This window comes from Panthera pardus, unplaced genomic scaffold, assembly GCF_024362965.1.
Source record: "Panthera pardus isolate Hobbes unplaced genomic scaffold, ASM2436296v1 HiC_scaffold_21, whole genome shotgun sequence".
Taxonomy (NCBI): Eukaryota; Metazoa; Chordata; class Mammalia; order Carnivora; family Felidae; genus Panthera; species Panthera pardus.
In genome coordinates, this window is record NW_026526777.1 from 28,124,010 (window position 1) to 28,144,164 (window position 20,155).

The window sequence follows — 20,155 nt, forward strand, 5'->3', positions numbered from 1 at the left end:
TAGGGCCTGGAGCCTGCTCTGGATTCTGTGTCCTTCTCTGCACTCTGTCTCTATCTCTCAATAATAAATAAACGTTAAAAAAATTTTTTTTAAAAGAATTATAAATTAAAGTAAGTTTAACTTGTATCTTATAGATGGTAAGACTTCTTGATTTATTACGCATATAGACATTTCTAGTGCTTAAAAACTTAAGCATGGCTTGAGTTTTTAAAACAGCCAGATGGAGGGCACTCTATGTTTTACACTTTTTTAGGTGGAGAAAATGTCCTATTCTTGGTTACATCTTCCAAGGTCTCTTAAAACTGGCAACCAAAAAGTTACTCTTAGATTCTACCTGAAATCTCTCCTATGCCAATTCATGACTGCTGTCTCATAATTTTTCTCCAAAGAAACTGTAGAGTAACCAGTCACTATCCTTCTACCATGTCATCACATACTATGCACTTCCTTTTCTGGTATTCTTAAATTAATTAAAACTTTATATCCTAGCTTTATCTCTCTGAGCCTTTTATCATGCCACCGCTTTTCCTTGCTGCCAGAGAAATCTTCACGGACTCCTCAGAACAAAACAAAAGATCCTTCTCTGTGCTTCACGTTCTCCATCACAAAATGGGGAAATAATGCCTGACCATGATTTCTCTTACAAGAAAAATAGAAAAAAGATATGCCTCTATTCATAACAGAATAAGTATCTTTATTAAATGATCAGAAATAATTAAGATCTTTGCCAAAAATCTCCCGGAGGCAAAATACAAAACCCAAACTATAATATAAAGATCTACTTTCATAAATGTATTTGGGATTAGGGGAAAGACTTCACACCCACCGCTGTGTCTCCTACCTCAAAGCAGAACCCCACAAATGAAATCAGTACATAACATACCTCCTCTTCTCCCTGGCTTCCACAGAGGAGTCTGTTCCAGGAGTGGAGAGCAGAGTGGCAGTTGTAACCCCATTGGCAGTGTTAGGTGGAGGGCGATTAGTGATCACACAGAGCGGGGTGCTGGAAGAGACATTGTCTGCTGTTTTCTCTGCTGTTGAGTCAGCCTGTGATTTGTAAGGAGTCCTGAAACACAACAAAACAAAACAAAACAAAACAAAAAAACCCAAAAACACAAGCAGAAAGAGAATGGTCAGGCATGCTACATCACAAAGCACTAGCACACAAAGGGCTGGAGGTAAGTTTAACTACAGAATCTTCTTGCTCAGATTTTGTTTGTTGGTTGACTATTTTTTTTAATTCTGAGCTCTTAAATCTTAGAACAACAATATGATGATACATTTAAGTCTGATATCCTCTGCACAAAGAGTTCTGTTTCATGAACATTTTTTTTTTTTTTTTTTTTTGCCTGAGATTAAAAATTTTTTTAAAAATTAGCTAGGGCACCAGGCAAGATAGTAACATATGCAAGACTGCTTTAAATGATTCCTGAGTACCATCTGGTCTCCACACACGCATACAGAAGCAGGGTCTCTCCACACACATGAAAACAACACTAAAGTCACTTACGCTATTAGTCTCCACCTGCCCCTTAATTCTTGGCAGTGAGAGTCTTTGTGGTAGTCCTCAGCCTAGATTAGATGACCATCTTCTTGGATTCCAGAGATATTTGATAAATACAACCTCAGTATGTTCAGTTCTCTTGCACCTAGCTCAGCAACTGCTTTCTTCCCATTTAACCAAATGCCTAATTGTCTGTATTCTTAAGTGCACACATGAGCAACAGGAATAAAAACTATTAAGATTCTATATGTAACCTTAACTACAGATTTTCCAACAGCAAGCTGTATAATTAAACTCATTTACATGAAAACAAGATCTTTGTTTCTTAACAAAGAGTTGAGAGCAACCATTGGCTCTCCACCCAAAAAGCTATCATTTGTGATGTCACAGCTTGTTGCTGGGGTAACAGAGATCCAAAATTGATATTCACAGAGATGGGAAAAGCAATGAAAATAATGAATGCTAAAAATCTGTTTTTTTCACCTACTCAGAATTACCAGAAATGCTTCTAAGTAGCTATAAGCTCATTTTCAAATAATCACATCATTAGAATAAGCTTGAAAGCAATAATCAGATTGTAAAAATCTAAATATGGTACCTATATATGCAAATATAAAAATAGAACAGTTTTGAAGTGGTATCTAAAAAACACAAGCCACTTCTCCAGGAGCAATTAATGACTCAGAAAAAAGGTGAAATTAAATTCCTCAGACTTATAAGATGTATAAGTCTATAGGACATGCTAATAAAATTAGCCAGAAACAAAGCTATAAAAAATTACACTTATCAAAACCTTACCTAAAATTCTTTCTAGGTTAATATCATGTTTTGTTCTCTCTGCAATTTTTCCTGCTGTAGAAATGCCAAGTATTTTATTTTAATAAATTACAGGATAGGACTTGTACTATTATTTTGAAATGCGGAGTAATTTTATAAGTAGTTTGTTAGGAGCAGAACAGGAAAAGCTCCAGAGCAGGTGCCAGAGGCTCTGGAACCATGTGGGGCTACCTTTTAGCCAAGTTAACTTCTCTAGTCTCTTCATCTGTAAAATGGGGATAATGGTACCTTAATGTGTAGGGGTCTTGTGATAATTAAATAAAATAACGTATGTAGAACACTTAGTATACAGCCCTGAATAACATATAAGCTCCGTGGAAACAAAATAGTGAAAGAGACAGGAGCTCTGACATGGACAAATCTAGGTTCAACCCCTGCCTCAGTTTCTTACTAGATGTGTGACCTTGGGCAGGTGATTAAGTTTTGGGTCTCAGGTTCCATATCTATAAAGTGAGAATGGTATTTCATATACTGGAGGCCTCTTTATAAACAATACACGTGTGCCTGAGATAGCTAGTTGCCTAACCCATATTCATTTTCCTTTTTTCTCCTTACTAACAGAACCCATATATTATTATTGAGAGAAGCAACATATGTAGTTAACAATTCATATTTTCCAAAGTCTCCCTGGCTGCTAGAGGTAGCCAGTGAGATATAAGCATAATCTCAGTTTAAAGGCATTCCCTCTTTGTGCATTTCCCCCTTTCTTCCTTCTTCCTGTCTAGAAGGCAGTCATGACAGCTAGAGCTTCAGCATCTATTTTGCGCCATGAGACAACCCATGGAAATGGAAGCCATAATCTAAGGACTGTGAAGCAGAAAGACAGAAAGATTCAGGATCCTTTAATGGCTCTGAAGTTGTGGTGGTACCTCTGCCCATTTCTGGACTTTCTTAAGTGAGAGAAAAAAAAAATACACCTTTATCATATTTAAGCCTCAATTATTTGGATTTACTGTTACATGAGTGTAAACCGAATGCTTGTGTAATTTTTGTACAGTATTTAAGCCAATGCTTGGCACATGATAGGGTTCAACAAATGGTAGCTGTTACTGGTTTTTCCTAGTCCCAGCTCTTAATAATCCAGTAACCTCTCTGTGTCAGTTTCTTCATCTATGGGCATAATATTTAGTATGCTTGTGCAGATGAAATCTTAAGAGAACCTAATAAATTTCTACAAAATTGTACAGTATTATTATTAACAATCCATCATGAGCCTATCCCTCCTGGCTAAACAAATGATCACCACTTATTTCCGGGAAAGAATTCTAATAAACAGACAAAAATCAGTGAAGCACCACCATCAGCAGTGTCCTTGCGGCAACACTATCATCATTTATGTTTTTCATTTTCTTTGTATCAGTTCTAGAAGCGAGACCCCAAAAAGAGGTCCCTTTGCCCTGCCCCAAAGTGAAAAGGTCTCTGACCACATATAAAGGGTTGAAAGCCACAGTCAAAATCACAGCTAAAGTCCCACTGCACTTTCGTGACAAAGCCCCGCCCATGCTGCCTCCCTGCTTCCCCTTACACGGAGTAGACACCACTGCCCCGGAACAAAGTTTACACAAACACAAATCTCTTCCTTCCCCCTGTGTTTCCAGCAAAACGCTCTCACTGGCTGGGAATTTTCAGAAAGCTATAGGAAGCTTTTGGCACATGAGTTAGCTTTCCTTCTGATTTGGGTTGGTATACCATCCTCCAAAAACAGAGTAAATAGAAGAGATTCCTATGCACGATTATAGGAAAATTAATGTCAGTGAAGTATGAGGATATTTTTAGTCTGTGCTTTACCATAATAGGATGACCCTTACATTGTAACCACACGAAAGCAGTCATTTTAAGTTGATGCCTAAACACCCAGTACAAAGATATGTACCCTATGATTATTCAATGAGCAACTGTTGACTGGCTAATACAAGTCAAAACAAAAGCATCCCTGTTAAATTATAGACATTTTCACAGGAATTCACACTTGCTTCCACAGTGACAAAGTCTCTTTGGTTCAAATCTCATATGTGTATCCAGAGGCGTTAGTTTTGATGACTGTAACTCAAATGGCTCCAAGAAGCCTTACCTGCCATGGTGTACAGATGCAGTAGTGTTTGCACTGATTGGTGCAGGGCAAGAAGAGGCAGGTTGCCACTTGCTGCCCCGAGAGGTAGATGAACCAATGGTAATGGGTGAGGTAGCAGGAGATGAATTGCGATTGGCTGAAATGTAGGGACTTGTGGGGTCACTACTTCTACCAAATGAAGCACTGCAAAACAGTACACAGTCACTTTCTTCAGGACGTGCTGCTCACCCACCATTTCCCAGCACCACCTTCCCCCCAGATTGTGCATTAAAAGGAATGTAGACCAAAGAGAGGGTATGGCAACTGGGAAGTGGAGTGACCAACTCCAGCTAGAGCTGGGTCACTGGCAGCAAGCAGGCATCTGTCAATCATCCAAAAGAGTGAAGGAATGGGGAGGAGAGATAATATGCAATAAGAGAGAGCAGAAGAGTAGTATATTGGAATAGAATATAGGCTAAGAAAAAGAAATATTAGGAAATAGAATAATCGCATTAGAAAAAGTAATTCCCGACAAACCCCAAGGCAAAAAATCATGCAACCCCAAATGTCTACCTGATACAGAAGTAGCCCCGCAGAAGCTAAAGTAAGACCAAGAATTTGGAGAGGTTTCGGAGTAGAAATTTAAAATTAAAGAGTGGAAAGGAATAAAAAGCTCTGTGGGGGGAAAACGTATCTCTGAGAACCGTGGTTATTTAGCCTCAAACAAACACATCTTTGGGAGGATTCCAAGGCTGAAGTCTAGAAAGTAATATTGCATGGGCAATAGAAGGCAACTTTTTCTTGTTTCAAATGAAGATAAGTAGGAACCACCTCAACTGAAGTAAAAAAAAAATGATTTGGGTTAGAATTAAAAAAAAAAAACAAAAACTCCTTGACTACTACAGTAATGACACACTACAGGGGGTGGGCAAAATAAGCTATGAAGTCTTCTTTGGTAACGATGCATTTTACAGGGACATAGGAAAGGAATTTCTGCCTAAGGACAAGAGGTGAACTAGAAAATGGAAAGTATGCTGAGGTCCAGCACAGCCCAAGGCTGCCAAATATCTTCTTGTGCTTTCTTTTTAAATTAGTGATAGCATATGATTCTTCCCTTTTGAAAAGATCATAAAATGAGATTTTATACAATCAAAAAATGCTTATGGGGCACCTGGGTGGCTCACTGGGTTGAACGTCCAACTCTCGATTTTGGCTCAGGTCATGATCTCATCATGATCTCATGGTTTGTGGGACTGAGCCCTGCGTTGCGTTCCATGCTGACAGTGCAGAGCCTGCTTGGGATTCTCTCTCCCTCTCTCTGCCCCTCCCCCACTCACCCACACATGCATTCTCTTTCTCTCTCTCTCAAAATAAATAAATTTTAAAAAATGCTTAAAGGGTGATAGAGGTTTGGAAATCCAAAGCATGAAGCAAGTTGTAGATCTTTTTTCAAAAAGCACTCACATTATTAAGCATGCTTTCCACCCTAAACAGAGGCAGTCCCTTTCTCTTCTGTTTACCATAATTATGCCAAACTACATCTAACCAGATGCTACTCATTCAATCCATTTGTTAATGATTTGGATCATGAAAAAGAACAACTCTACCCTACCACAGTGTAACTACGTGTTAGGAAATTAAAAGGCAGCTTTTTCTCTTTCCTAGATCTAGAACATCGTTTTCTTCGAAAAGTTTTCTTGGTCTTGGATGTAACTATGAGGAGTAATAATGTATCTAGATGGATTAAGGCCGTAGCCTTGAAGACAAAGAGGTGACAGTTTCATTGAGCCAACAACACTGAGTTTGTATATAGAATAAAGCTTCAGTGAGGTCACTGAACTATACTTGTGTACCTTCAAAGTTGAGCCTTTTCTTACAGGATGTGTCTGCAGAACTTAAAGACCATTAAAAGGCAACAGTGGCTGTTTGTTTTATAGGTCACCAATTCCCATGTTCTTATATTAACTAGTTGATAAGATTCTTTTGATCAAGTGGGAATAAGTTTTGAACCCAAATACATAGTTTATAACAAAAGGCCGTTTCTAGGGCAGCCAACCAATCATCTATAAAACCTAAAGATGAAGCCCATGGCATGAAGAGGCAGTTGGAGGGGCTGAGTAAATGAAAGTGAAGAAAGAATTCAAAGTAAGCAATGAGAATCAGATTCTTCCACATCAGTAGCAAAGTTCAAATTAATATACTAATTAAGTATATCTTATAGCTTAATGGCTCTGGCAAAGGTGCTTTGCTTGCTGGCTGGTACACGGCAAAGAAATAATTGCAGAAAAGACAATATAGATGAGAAAAGGGAAGGAAACCCAAGTACCTTCTCTGCACCAAACTTGCGAGTTTCTCATCTTGATGGATCTGAGGGCCATTAAAGTCATAAAAAAAAAAAAAGACTCAAGTCCCTAAATTAACAGGCTTCAATTAATGAAACTTCTTTAATGCAATACAGAACTGTCCCCATTACCCTCCCCCCTCACCACCCTACAGGGTCCCTCCCTTCCTCCCCACGAAAATGTAACTTGAGATGAGAACTACTCGAGTTTTAGAAAAAGGAAAGCTAGCTACTGGACAAAAGTGATTTAAATTCAGTCCTACTCAGAGATTACTAGAAGTCACTTTCCAGTTGAAGATTTTAATAGGACTGAGAGGAGAGAGCATAAATTCAGATCTGTCTGTGGTAAGAATTTGGAATTAGCTTACCTTAACTCAGTTAGGAAAATAAATTAATGTTAATTTAAAATTAGTCAAGGCGTTACTCCCAAGAAATCTAAAAGTAATCCATTTTTTGATTCATTTTTGTGGTGCTAATTGGATATAAAACGACATGCAATTATGACCCATATACCCATGGCCAGAGTGAAGAAAAATCATCTCCCACCCCTGGGAGCCTGGTACCTTTTCAAGTAGGTTGATACATAGGTGGATGGAACAGCTGTCTGCGGAGTTTCCTTTCCCTTCGCTTCATCTCTCCACAGCTGCCGAGTATAGGACCCACTCCTCACTAGATTGACAGCTGATTCTCTGTAGAGGCACAAAAGAAAACAAAACAGAACACTGATTCCTACCACCAGTTTTGTCCCTGATACAGTGCAAGCTAGGAGAGAAGAGCCAGAGAGGGAAAATGTAATACGGCTGAGGAAATAGATACATTTTCAAGTAATACTCTGTTTTATATACCTGTTTTCTTTATGGATAGAGGAGGAGTCTAGTATTACTGTCTGCTTTCTTTTATCAACTTCAAAGCTAACTAATTTCAATAGGTACCAAATCCTTATGTCAAAGATCTCCCAACTCTTTTGTAATGAGAAGTCACTTTTGTCTCTCCTTTAAAGGGTTTTTACAAAGCAATAGGTTGTTCATAAGTAAGCAGAGAAGAGGATGGTGGGGAAGATAAAGTCTGTCACAGAGAAAGAGGTAACTACCACAGAAGAGGAAACGGAAGAAATTGCTGGAAGCCTATTTAGTGTTACAAATAATAAGCCATCCAGGAAAGGACTACAGTAGGATTTCTAATCCATAATTGTTCCCTCGGGGCTGTGGCTACAAAAGCTGTGGGTCTCCATCTTTCACAAAGCTCTCCAGAATAGTTCTTCTCAAACTTTAATGTGCATGTGAATCACCCAGAGAATTTTGTTAAAATGCAGATTCTGATTCAGCAGGTCTGAGGTGGGACCTGAGATTCTGCATTACTAACGTGCTTCCAGGTGACATCAGTGCTGCTGGTGGGGAGGACCCCACCTCGAAATGCAAGGTTCTAGGTCAGGCTCTGCTCCGAGAGGCAGCGGTACTTCCAAATCCTCACATTCATTTTAACTGATGAGGAAGACTTGAAATCTTATCTACGTACAAATTAGAAGTTGATCACTAATTAAATAACAATATTTCTGGTGTTTACTATGGAACAGGTCATGTGCCAGGCGCTAGGGGGACCTTGAGAAACTAGACAGACATAACCCTACCTTTCCAGAGCCTGCTGGTGTACCAGAATGAATTCACCCTCGGCAGGGTCAGGGAAGACTTCCTAAAGACAATAATACCTAAGCTGAAGTGAGAGCCTGAAGGGCGGAGAACTGGCAAGGCAAGTGAGTAAAGGCTGGGAGGTGTGCTAAGCAGAAGGGAAAAACAATTCATGATGTGCTAAGGGCACCTGTGGAAAGACAGCAGCAGAGTGATGGCCAAGACATCACCATGCCTAGCAAAGTTCAAGAGGACCATCTTTGGGCCTGTATCAGGATTACCTGTTCTCCTTTTCTTCGACGTCACTTGTGTTGCTGAGCCTCCGGGGTGCTAGTGAACTAAAATAGCTCTTGTTTTCTCTCTCCTGTAAAATCAAAACAAGTAAAGCACAGAGGAGGTACAATACAATACTGATTCAGTGTAACATTTTGGGTAAAAAGCACAGCTTAATATACATATATAATCTTATTTCTATATCCAATACCAATTCTGGTTTGAGTGGTATTACAAAAGGTTAGCTTTCAAGGGCTAATTCCTACTTTTCCTCCATTAAAAACCAATATGTAGGGAAATAATTCTCGTGGGAAAAGCCAGGATGATCAAATAAGGAAAACAGCAGCACAAATTACACACAGCAGCAGCCTTGCCAAGAGAGACAGAGCCTTTGAAAAGCCACAGACAGAAAGCTCCCCTCTCAAGTTCTTGATGAAATAAGTCTTATTTCTTCCCCAGTCTATCTTCTCGTGGAAACGCAGCTTCACATACAACAAATATGTTGCGGAATTAACCCAACCAATACGCCTCACCCCCTGGAGGAGTCTCCAGAAACACAATATCGAGCAAAGGGACTCGGATTACAAGAAGACCTGACCCCAGAGAAGAGCATCAAGTGAGCCCTAGAAAATCTGGAACCAAAAGGTACGAAATAAAAATGCACTGATGGTGGATGATTATGTAGATGAGCTGTTTGTGAAGTTAGCCTGATCATATATCTAGTAATGAAAAGAATGAGACATTTAAACATTTTTCTTTAAGTGCTAATTTGCCTGAGCTTCATTAGGATTGAAAGCCCAGCTAAAGAACTTTGCTTTTGAACACTGAAAGAATATATCACTGGTATTGGCTTAAGGGAGCCTTTTAGGCCATACCCAAGTTTTTATGTTTCTAATTTTTTTTACCCTAGGTAAGGAGGGTAAGGAAGAATGAACATAAGGTATGCCAAAAGGTAAAGCATTTTTTCCTTTTATTGGCTGGGTAATGGCAAAAAAATAGCCACTGGATTAAACTACCATCGTGCCATCTCCTTCTAAAGACTCTGTACTTCCAGAATCAAATTAGGGACCAGAAAACACTTTCATGTGTTCCTACGACTGAATTTTCACAGAAGGGAACTGCCCTGGAGTTCTCCCATACCCCGCCTAAACGGCACCTTATCTTTGTTGTCCAGCAGAGCAGAAATCCGAGGGCTTGATGATGACCGGTAGACAGAAGAGCCTCGGTCCCTTAGAGCTTCCCTGGAATTGGCCACCTCACTCAGCATGTTGTGGCTGCCAGTTTTTCTGAGTCCCAGTCTCCACGAAGAAGGAGATTCATCTTTGGGCTCTTCCGGCTTGTTAAAAAGGCTCGAGGAGAACTATGAGGGAAGAAGCAAAGAAAAGAGAAGAAAAGAAAAGAGGGGGGAAAAAGGTCTTGATGATTCTTTTCAGTCTATTTGCCTTTCCCCACACTTAACTAAGTTCAGTGAGGCAATATAAGGCAGTTCAAGGAGGACAAATACATGGCAGGCTTTCGGCCAGTGTCGCCTTCCTCACCTGGCAGACGCTAATAACCTCTCAAGGCTCCCTTTCTCCCCGAGCCAGAAATAGCCTTAGATTTGTAACACAGACAGAGTTGCTCTCTGAGAAATTAAACACTATTTGCTCTCTTAGCAATGAATGCTGACCTAGAACACCAGGAGATCCACATTCTAGTAAAAGCCTCTACTCTTGCTTGATTCACTGGGTAACTGAATACAGGACATTTTACTTTTCTAGGTCTCAACATGCTCATCTATAAAATGGTGTTAATGGGCTTAATTCCTTCTTATAATGTGTGGAGACTGGAAAACACAGAGGAGCCAACGTATAAATATGATTTAAGGTATTGTGATAAGACCGTGGGAAATTAAGTGAATACTAATAAAAATACTAAAAGCCCCTCCACTCAAATTCTAATTGTTTATTTCAAGAAAATAGTTTATTTGATCTTGGCCATGTGTTTCAGATTTCACTGAGCAGCCAAATTAAAAAAGAAAAAAAAATGGTAGAAGTCACAGAGTTGCCATCTTTTAGATTATTGCCAGGAGAACATCTTTCAAAAACATCATTACCATTTCCATCACCATCATTTCATTAAAAAAAGAAAAACATTTTAACATCAGAAAAGAAAGCTTTCTGGAAAGCTTACAGCGTCTTTAATTACCTCATTTTACCATAAACCACAGAAAACATCACAGACTTAGTGTTGGCCCAAAGACCAGTCGGGGAACAACTGGTCTTTAGAGCAGGAAAGTAGTCCTTTCCTGGGATCGGGGGACCCCTCCGCAAGATGGCTGTGGTCTTTCTCCAGGTATCAGGCCACCTTTACTGCCTGGAGTAGCGAAAATGCAGTGGAACCATTAAATCACTCACCTCCAGCTCACACTCAGATTTTCTCTTTTTAATTAGTCACCTGAATGTACGTATTTATGTACTCCTTCCAACTTTAGAGGCTCAATCATGTCAACTCTTTACAAGTCACCCTGATTCTGGGAGGAAAAATGTTTTTCCCAGCATTATTTTAGCCAAGTGGAATAAATCTGTGTCTCTCTCTCCCTCTCCTTCTCCCTCTGTGTGTGTGTGTGTGTGTGTGTGTGTGTGTGTGTATTTAAGTAGGCTCTATGCCCAATGTGGGGCTTGAACACATGACCTTGAAGTCATGAGTCACATGCTCCACCGACTGAGCCAGCCAGGTGCTCATGTATTTTTTTTTACTTAGTATTTTTATTTTATTTATTTTTTAAATGTTTATTTTTGAGAGAGAGAGACAGAGACAGAGACAGAGGGAGAGAGGGAGGGAAGGGCAAAGAGAGAAATGGACAGAGGATCCGAAGTGGGCTCTGCGCTGACAGAAACAAGCCCGATGCGGGGCTCAAACTCACAAACCATGAGGTCATGACCCAAGCCAAAGTTGGACGCTCGACCAACTGAGCCACCCAGGTGCCCCAATTTAGTAATTTTCTTTTTAGAAAAATAAGAAGTCTAGTCACACCTAGAAGCAGTGGGAGTATGCGAGGTACAGCTAAATGACCGGATGATGAGTGAGGGCTGTGTTCTATCTGAAACATCTCTACGGATTCACAACAATGCTCTTAGGAATAATAAGTAACCAGACCTTTGTTTCCTCATCTCCACAATGATATCACAATCCTGTCTTTTCAATTCATGAGGTACTAAGAAGATCAGTAAGTTAGTATCTATAAAACCAGAGTTTTTTCATCAGCTTTCTTCCCAAGAACTCAGATCAATTCTTAACTTCAAAACTAACTGTTTACTTTGTAAAGCAGAGTCATTATTCAACTCCGTCTCACTGATTAGAAGCATTTCAGAGGCCTGGGCCGAGTAGCAGGAGGAGATGTCTCTGGTATTTCAACAAGTTCTTTCTACCTCTGCTCACCACTCATCATAAAGACTTTACTTGTTAAAGTAAAATTTTAAACAAGAAGTAAGAAAGGATAGAAGTCCTCAAGTCAATTAATACCAAATGCTAAGTATTTTCCTAGCCTAGTCTGAGATTTACATATATTTACCTTAGCCTTAGATATGAAGAAAATAGGCAATTGACAAAATGTCTTTGGTCCAGATTACTATATCCTATGTTATCTAAACACATTGTAGCCAAATTTGTTTGGTGACGGATTTGTGGTTTTTGTGAGCAATGTTATAAATGCAATTATATGTGCCCACCCTCCAATTCCATATCCTGAAGCCCTAATCCCCAACGTGACTATATTTGGAGACAAGGAGTCTGTCCGCAAACTAGGAAGAGAGTCCTTACTAGGAACTGAGTCTGCTAGCACCGTGATCTTGAACATCCTAGACTCCAGAATTGTGAGAAATAGATTTCTATTGTTTAAAGGCACCCGGTTGGTGGTATTTTGTTATAGCAAACTAAGCGGACTAAGACAGGCAAGAATCTATCTGAATTATCTTGCAAGAATGTATCTCTAAGGCCTTTCAAACTGTATGTTAGGATAGTAGGGGAAATATAATATTCAAATTAATTCCAAAATACTCACTCTCCTGGCTGAAGAGGCAGAGAAGGTATTCTGAGCTGGTGCTGGTATCTGTTCCGTAATAATACTCTTGCTTTCAGAGTTGGAATGGTTGTCAATGGTTTCTGGTTTTTTATCTATTATTTAAGACAAGAGAAGCAAGAAGTGCAAGTATGAAAATCTTATCTGTGTATATGTATGCACTTTTCTGCTAACAGAAAAGGTTTACCTATTATCCAAACAGATTATTAGGGCTATATAATGCTTGGACTCAAACGAAAATGAAATCTCCAGCAACTATTGCCAAAGGAAATAAACTCAATGGTATTCCTTTCTTGGTAGGCTCTAATTCCTTGATATATAACTGAAAACTTTCTCCATATTGTGTATCATACATAAAACTCATCAGTATGTACATACTAAGAATCTACTCTGTTTTGGGAAGTTGGGCAGGAAAAACCAGATAAGATCTTGCTTTCTAGGTAATTACAATCAAGAAAAGGGATAAGATGCATAATAATAATAGCAACAACACAAGCTCATATATAAGTTAGGTGCTAAATTGGTTGAGTCAGATTAAACAGGGCTTTATGAGTTCAGAGTAAATCCTCTGAGGGAGGAAACAACAAGGAAAGATGCCATAGAGAAAGCTGGAAGACAAATACCAATTGGCAGGAGAAAGAAATGCTATGAGTAATGACTCTGAAATCAAAATACATCTGTTGGTCAGTAAATTTAAGTCTAAGCAAGACTAATTTAAGCAGGCCTAATTAAAGTAAAGAATATTCTTGGGATTACAATAGGAAATAAAGGGAGAAAGGATTACAGAAGATATTATAAGGTAAACCATAGAACTATAGGAGGTGAAGCCTCTTAATAAACAGGAATACTTCGTCTTATAGAGCCATCAAGTGGAAATCTTGTCTGTCTCATTCACTGTTATATATCAGATAACCAGTACAGAGCCTGCACCTAGTAGGTGTGCTGGGGCCTTCTGATCTATGTACTCTGGAAACAGAGTCCCAGAGTAACCCACCTATGAATTATGTGACAATTTTTAAATTTTCTTTTTAACTTTTATTTATTTTTGAGAGACAGAGACAGAATGGGGGAGGGGCAGAGAGAGAGGGAGACACAGAATCCGAAGCAGGCTCCAGGCTCTGAGCTGTCAGCACAAAGCCTGACGCGGGGCTCGAACCCATGAACTGGGAGATCATGACCTGAGCCAAAGTCAGATGCTTAACCAACCGAGCCACCCAGGAACCCCGAATTATGTGACAATTTTAAGTCACATCCCAGCTGTGTGACATAGAGCTGTCTGAACCTCTATTTTCCTTACTGGCTAATCAGGGATTTGATTCTTGCCAATAAGTTGCTATAAAGACTAGAGACAAGGAGTGGCTGGGTGGCTCAGTCTGTTGAGCGTCTGACTTCAGCTCACATCATGATCTCGCGGCTCGTGAGTTCGAGCCCCACATCGGGCTTTGTGCTGACAGCCTGGAGCCTGCTTCGGATTCTGTGTCTCCCTCTCTCTCTGCCCCTCCTCCCACTCATGCTCTGTCTCTCAAAAATAAATAAACATTAAAAAAAAAAAGACTAGAGACGATGTGTTTAAACTGCACAGCTCAATGTCTGGCCATAATGAGTCCCTAGTTATTAATGCTATCATTTTTTTTGTGGTCATTGTGAATATTCAAGGCATTCTTTAAGTATTACCTGAGAATCTCTATCCCCAGGATATATACCTTCCTAGCCAAATGCAACAGACCATTACAGTAAGAAACTCCCAATGAATCTATAACCCTGTGTAGTGACCTCTCAAATTGACTCTGGGCTTGGCAATGTGACTTTCTATGGCCACTGGGACATTAGCAAATGTGACATAAGCAGAGGCTTGGAAAGTGCTTGTACACTGAGTCTTGCTCTTGCTACTTGTGGAATCCAACTGACGTATGAAGAAGCAGTGGCTAGTCTCCCTGATGATAAGAGAAACACTTGCTTCAAACATCCTAACCAAACACCAGAAAGGTGAGCAAGGCTATCCAGGACCAGCCATCCCCTAGCTGACTTACCAACTGACCACCAACACATAACTAAGTCCAGTATTACTACATGGAGGAGAGAAAAGCCATCCTAGTGAAGCCCTTCCCAAATTGCCAACTCCTAGAATTGGGTCCATAAAAATGGTTGTTTTAAGCACCACTAAATTTGGGGATGGCTTGTTATTCAGCAATAGATAACTAACATACCAAACGTTTAAGCCAAATAAATAAAAGAGGAAAATAGAAATCCAAATCAAACAGCTTACATTCACCTCAAAATGGAATTAGTATTCTTTACAAATACATTTGTATGTAAGACATATGAAAACTGTCATTTTATGAGGTTGTATCTATGGACCTTTAAAAACAGGATAAATGCAAAACCAAATCCAGGATAAATGCATTCAACAAATACCTGTTCAGTACATACATAATGTGTCAGGCATCATTTGGAAAGGTTTAGACATAATCCAGTTCCCCAAATTCTTCCAACATATATATATTTATTGAGCACCCCAGCATGTAGAAGGAAGGCCCTGTGCCAGGCTTTATGGAAGACAGAAAGATAAACAAGATACACAATACATTTCAGTGCTTCTGAAACTGGTCGGTAGGGGAAGAACAGAGGAGATGAGAAAGAAATAAATGGAAATAACACTCTTAGTGTAAGTAATAAAAAAGAGATTCAAACGAATAGCGACCAGTCAGAGGAGGGAAGAAACACTTGTATCTGTGATGATAAGACTTCATAAAGGAAGTTGATTTGAGCTGGGCTTTGAGACATGAGTAAAACTTCAAATGGCAGAAATGAGCACAGTGGCTTGCTGCAACCATCTGGCTTCTGCCTACGTCAGGCTCCTGAAACTGCTCAGATTACCGGTGACTCCCTAATTGCTGTCTCTTTCTTGATCTCTCCCTTCCCACTCCTACCCTGGCTTTTCTGATGCAGAAATACATACTCTGGTTTTCCTCAACCTTTCTGACCATACCTTCTTTGCCTCCTTTACTTCCTAAACACACCATTCTTTTTTGTAACATCTTTTCTCTACAATCTCTCCCGTGGGAAATCTCATCTTTTCCACAGCTTTAGCTGTCACTTTTTAGGCAGATAATTTCTTTTCTTTTTTTTTTTTTTTATGAATATACCTTATTGTCAAATTGGCTTGCATACAACACCTGGTACTCATCCCAACAAGTGCCCTCCTCAATGCCCATCACACATTTTCTCCTCTCCCCTAAACCCCATCTACCCTCAGTTTGTTTTCTGTATTTAAGAGTCTCTTGTGGTTTGCCTCCCTCCCTCTCTGTTTGTAACTATTTTCCCCCTTCCCTTCACCCATGGTCTTCTGTTCAGTTTCTCAAGATCCACATATGAGTGAAAACATATGATATCTGTCTTTCTCTGACTGACTTATTTCACTCAGCATAACACCTTCCAGTTCCATCCACATTGCTGCATGATTTCATTCTTTCTCATTTTAGGCAAATAATTTCTACATTTCATTCTGCCCCTGCTACTCTGAGGAGTCCCAGACCAAAGTTAGGATCTTAGACATGCCACTTGCCAGGTATGAGACCCAATCTGCCTAACCTCCTACAGGGTCAATTTCCCATGATAATACAGTGATGATGATATGTATCTCAAAATATGTGGTTGTAAGTGCATTGCAGAGTAAAAAAGCGCTACACAAATGTAAAGTGTTGTTATAATCCCCCAAACTAAGTACAATCTTTCTTTTTTTAATTGAAATGTTTATTTATTTTTGAGAGAGAAGGAGAAAGAACAGGAGCAGGAGGAGAAGGGGCAGAGAGAGAGAGGGAGACAGAGGATTCAAAGCGGGCTTTGCGCTGACAGCAGAGAGCCTGATGTGGGGCTCGAACTCACAAACCGTGAGATCATGACCTGAGCCGAAATCAGACCCTTAACCCACTGAGCCACCCAGGCGCCTAAATACAATCTTTCTTACTAGTGAATACCACTGACTACACTTATCTCTGTCATGTGGCATGTATTTGATTCATGTATCTGCCTTCCTATTCCCCTGTATCTCCTAGATGTGTTCAACAAAAGCATTTAATGAATGTGAATGCTTGTCCTGTGCCTGGCATCTCACAGAGACCTAGTTACGAGTAAATGATAAACTAGAGTTCCCAGCCGAGATGAGGAGTGCTACAACACAGATAAGTAAAAAGTGTTAGAGGGATACATACAGGGGAGCGATTATCATGGGGTGGGAGAACAGTGAAGTGGTCCGTTCCTTTTCAGCTTCTTGTATAGGAAAACTAAAGAAAGGCTTCTTCAGTGTGGTAAATCCCATGGTTTCTCACAGAAATCACTCAATAAGCACTTGATGGCCAGAAATGAATTCGAAGACACAAATAAATGTCCAGGGATAGGAAAGCTCAGGGCATGTTTGGGGAAACCAAACAATCCAGCGTGGCTAGTTGATGATGCTGCCTAGGCCCCGGAAAGCACTGGAAAGGTGGGCTGGAGACGGATTATGAAAGATCTTAAAGGTCAGGCGACGGGGTTTGGGATCACTCCACAGGCAAAGCCATGGGTGAGGAAGGTGATCGTAGACAGTTTCTGGACAGGGGTGTAGCATCACCTCTGCCAAAGGGTGCTGTGGGTGTTTGACTCCAACAAGCAATGTAGAGATGGGCTGCAGGGCACCAGAGACCTGAGGCATGGGTACATACCACAAAACAATGATAGTAGTTCAGGTAGCTCCCTCCCATTCTTCTAATAGTTTGGTAGCCAACAAAGTGATCTAGCACAGAGCAAGACCAGATAGTAATACCTGAAGCCTAAGACATGTAAGTACTCAAAAAACAGTAAAAACATAAAAAAGATGAGTACTTACAAATGTTGATGGGTACTACACCAGCATTTCCAGAGTAGGCTATGCCTACTTAATAACAGAAATTCAAGGCTCCATGAGTAAAAGGTCATCTCCCATGCTACCAACTTAGCTAGTGCTTATCTTCTCTGCACAGTCAATGGTCTCTAATTGCCTTCGGTGACATTCGATGAGCTAATACTAATACTACCAATACAAGCCAGTGAGCTCAGGACACAAGTACGGTAAAATCTTAGTTATCATGAACTTCCAATGATCCATGAGAGCTATTGTGTTGCTTTTGAACCTCTATTGAGTAAAACCCAGTATTTATCTCCTCAGCGTTTGCCTGACTGTATATCAAAACCTATGGGTGATTTTATAGCATGCTGATCTGACCATGTTTAGCAGCTCCCTCTCACTGTTGGGGGTCCTGTCTTGCCATATGATAAACTCAAGAAGTACCACAGGAAGCATATATAGTAAGAGTCATAAAGGTAAATATGATTTTGTTCCTTCTTGAATCCCCAGCTCAGGAATTGAAGGAGCTTCACATAATCAGAAGGAAAAATAAGATCTTGGGATTCTGTTTAGGGAATCAGATGAACCTGAAAACTAAATGCAAATTTTCACCAGTTGGTCAAAGACACTTGACCAAATGTGCCTCTGCAAGACCTCATCTCCTCAGTCTCTTAGCATAGTGAGGTTTGGAATCTGGTCTCTCAATCCCACCAACCCGAGGTCAGACAGATGGTTCCTTTACATACACAAGAATTTTTTGGGCACCTTATCATATGGCTACATAGAAACTCGTACACATATTTCTAACATAGCTCACAGCTTTTACAACCGAGCTTTTACTCAAAATTGGATATCTTATCTTTGAAAACTAAACTTAAAGCTCTTTTTGGAGCCCTCTGAGGTCTCCTAGCTGTGATAAGCAGTGATCTCCTTGCATTATGGAAACAGGATCTTCGCATTACCTGCCTCCTTCTCGGCTTCTGACTCAGAAGCTTCATCTTCACCTTCCTCCTCCTCTGAGCTGGAGCTGCTGGACTCTTTGCTTTCTTCCTCCATTTCTTGGGACTTGGGTATCTCTTCTTCATAGAGCATCTTCTCTTTGCTAAATTAAAGAAGATGATTTGAGTGCAATTCAGAATGGCAAACTATTCAAGTTCACTGATAATCAAGCATAAAGAGAACAAGTCTATAAACCTCTGTGTAGAAGGGGTAATAGAAATACATCAAATCCTTCTCAAGTCTAAATTTTTTTGGATCTTTGGGTTTTTGCAGACTAAGGTTTAGTATTTAACTTCAGAGTATGACTTAAGCATATTTCACCTGTTCAACACACAGGAAAAAGGAAGGCTATGAATCTTGATGGTGACGAAGCAAGCAAATATGTTTTAAAAGCCATTTAATAAATGTTTACTGAGTGCTTATTACATGCCAGAAATCATGCCAGGCCCTGGAATGGTGGTGAACAAAACACACATGGTCCCTGAGTTCACAGAACATATAGTTAGGGATGCAATGAGGACTAGGAACCCCTAAGCCAGGGGGGGAAATGTTGCACACAGTCTCGATTAATTTCTAAATGTAAAACACATTCATCCATCCTCAGTGTTTCCCCATATCTCAGTGCCACCTCCTTGCCCCTCAAAGATTCAAACACAGTTTCTTTACTATATAAATTCTCAAGCTAAGTATGTCACATACACATAGCACCCACACACAGCAGAGCTCATCACATTTCACAAGCTCCGAATGTCTTACTTCTTAAAGAGTCCACTCTGCAACTTGCTGTTCAGGTCTGACTCAATGAGCTTATTCCGTGTCTCTTTTTCACTTCGAAGCTTGAAATTGAGAAAACAGAGAGAAAAGGAGGGAAGTTAACTGCTGGTAAAAATTAGCAACAATGAGAACTCAAAATGGTACTGTCATTCTGAAGAAGACAGGACCAAAACCAAAAAGAAAGAACTGAGAAAAGAGAAACACATCAGTTGGGTCTCTTTAGAAGACAATGACAGAGAGCAATCTTCATCCAAGGTAGGAGAAAAAGCATGGGGTTAGAGGTTCAATAAAACTGCCCATATGAAATATCCAAACCCAATCTTCAAAAAAAGCCTGGCTTCTAGGGGCACCTGGCTGGCTCAGTCGGAAGAGCATGTGACTCTTGATCTGGGGGTCATGACTTCGAGCCCCACGTTGGGTATAGAGATTAATAAAAATAAATAAATAAACTTAAAACAAAAAAAAAGAAAGAAAGCCTGGCTTCTAGTAGACTAGGAAAAAAAAAAAAAAAGGAAGGAACTCTGAAAGAATTCTTTATGACCACATACTGAATTAGGTCGGCAATAGTACTAACGGGGAAATAAGCCCTTAGAATAAATCATCTGGTCCTTAGATACATGCTCTGAACAAAAAGTGTTTATATCCCTGGACCCCAAAGTTAGGCATGGAGCAAAGATAAGCACCATTCCCAACATAGAAATGTTATTCAGTGAAAACATTATTTACGTTCAAAAACCAAACCATGCTGGGTAAAGGGTACACAGAAACTCTCTATATTATTTTGGCAACTTCTATGTGAGTCTAAAAATTATTTCAGAATAAAAAGTTTAA

The 20,155-nt window shown here is 39.9% G+C and overlaps 1 protein-coding gene across 9 annotated transcripts in view; it reads right to left on the reverse strand.

Moving 5' to 3' along the window:
- Positions 1–20,155, reverse strand: part of PPP1R12B (protein phosphatase 1 regulatory subunit 12B) — a 218,258-nt gene that overhangs the window by 124,396 nt on the left and 73,707 nt on the right. For 5 of the 9 annotated variants that reach the window (XM_053909048.1, XM_053909047.1, XM_019431665.2 and 2 more), the window contains exons 7-14: positions 19,307–19,386; positions 18,514–18,653; positions 12,673–12,785; positions 9,787–9,990; positions 8,639–8,721; positions 7,296–7,421; positions 4,413–4,595; positions 884–1,066 (exon numbers count right to left, since the gene is read on the reverse strand). In XM_053909048.1, coding sequence (XP_053765023.1) covers positions 884–1,066; positions 4,413–4,595; positions 7,296–7,421; positions 8,639–8,721; positions 9,787–9,990; positions 12,673–12,785; positions 18,514–18,653; positions 19,307–19,386 — 1,112 coding nt within the window. Of the gene's footprint in view, positions 1–883; positions 1,067–4,412; positions 4,596–6,717; positions 6,759–7,295; positions 7,422–8,638; positions 8,722–9,786; positions 9,991–12,672; positions 12,786–18,513; positions 18,654–19,306; positions 19,387–20,155 lie in introns of those variants that run through there. The other 4 variants (XM_053909049.1, XM_019431695.2, XM_019431719.2 and 1 more) reach the window with 3 other exon arrangements.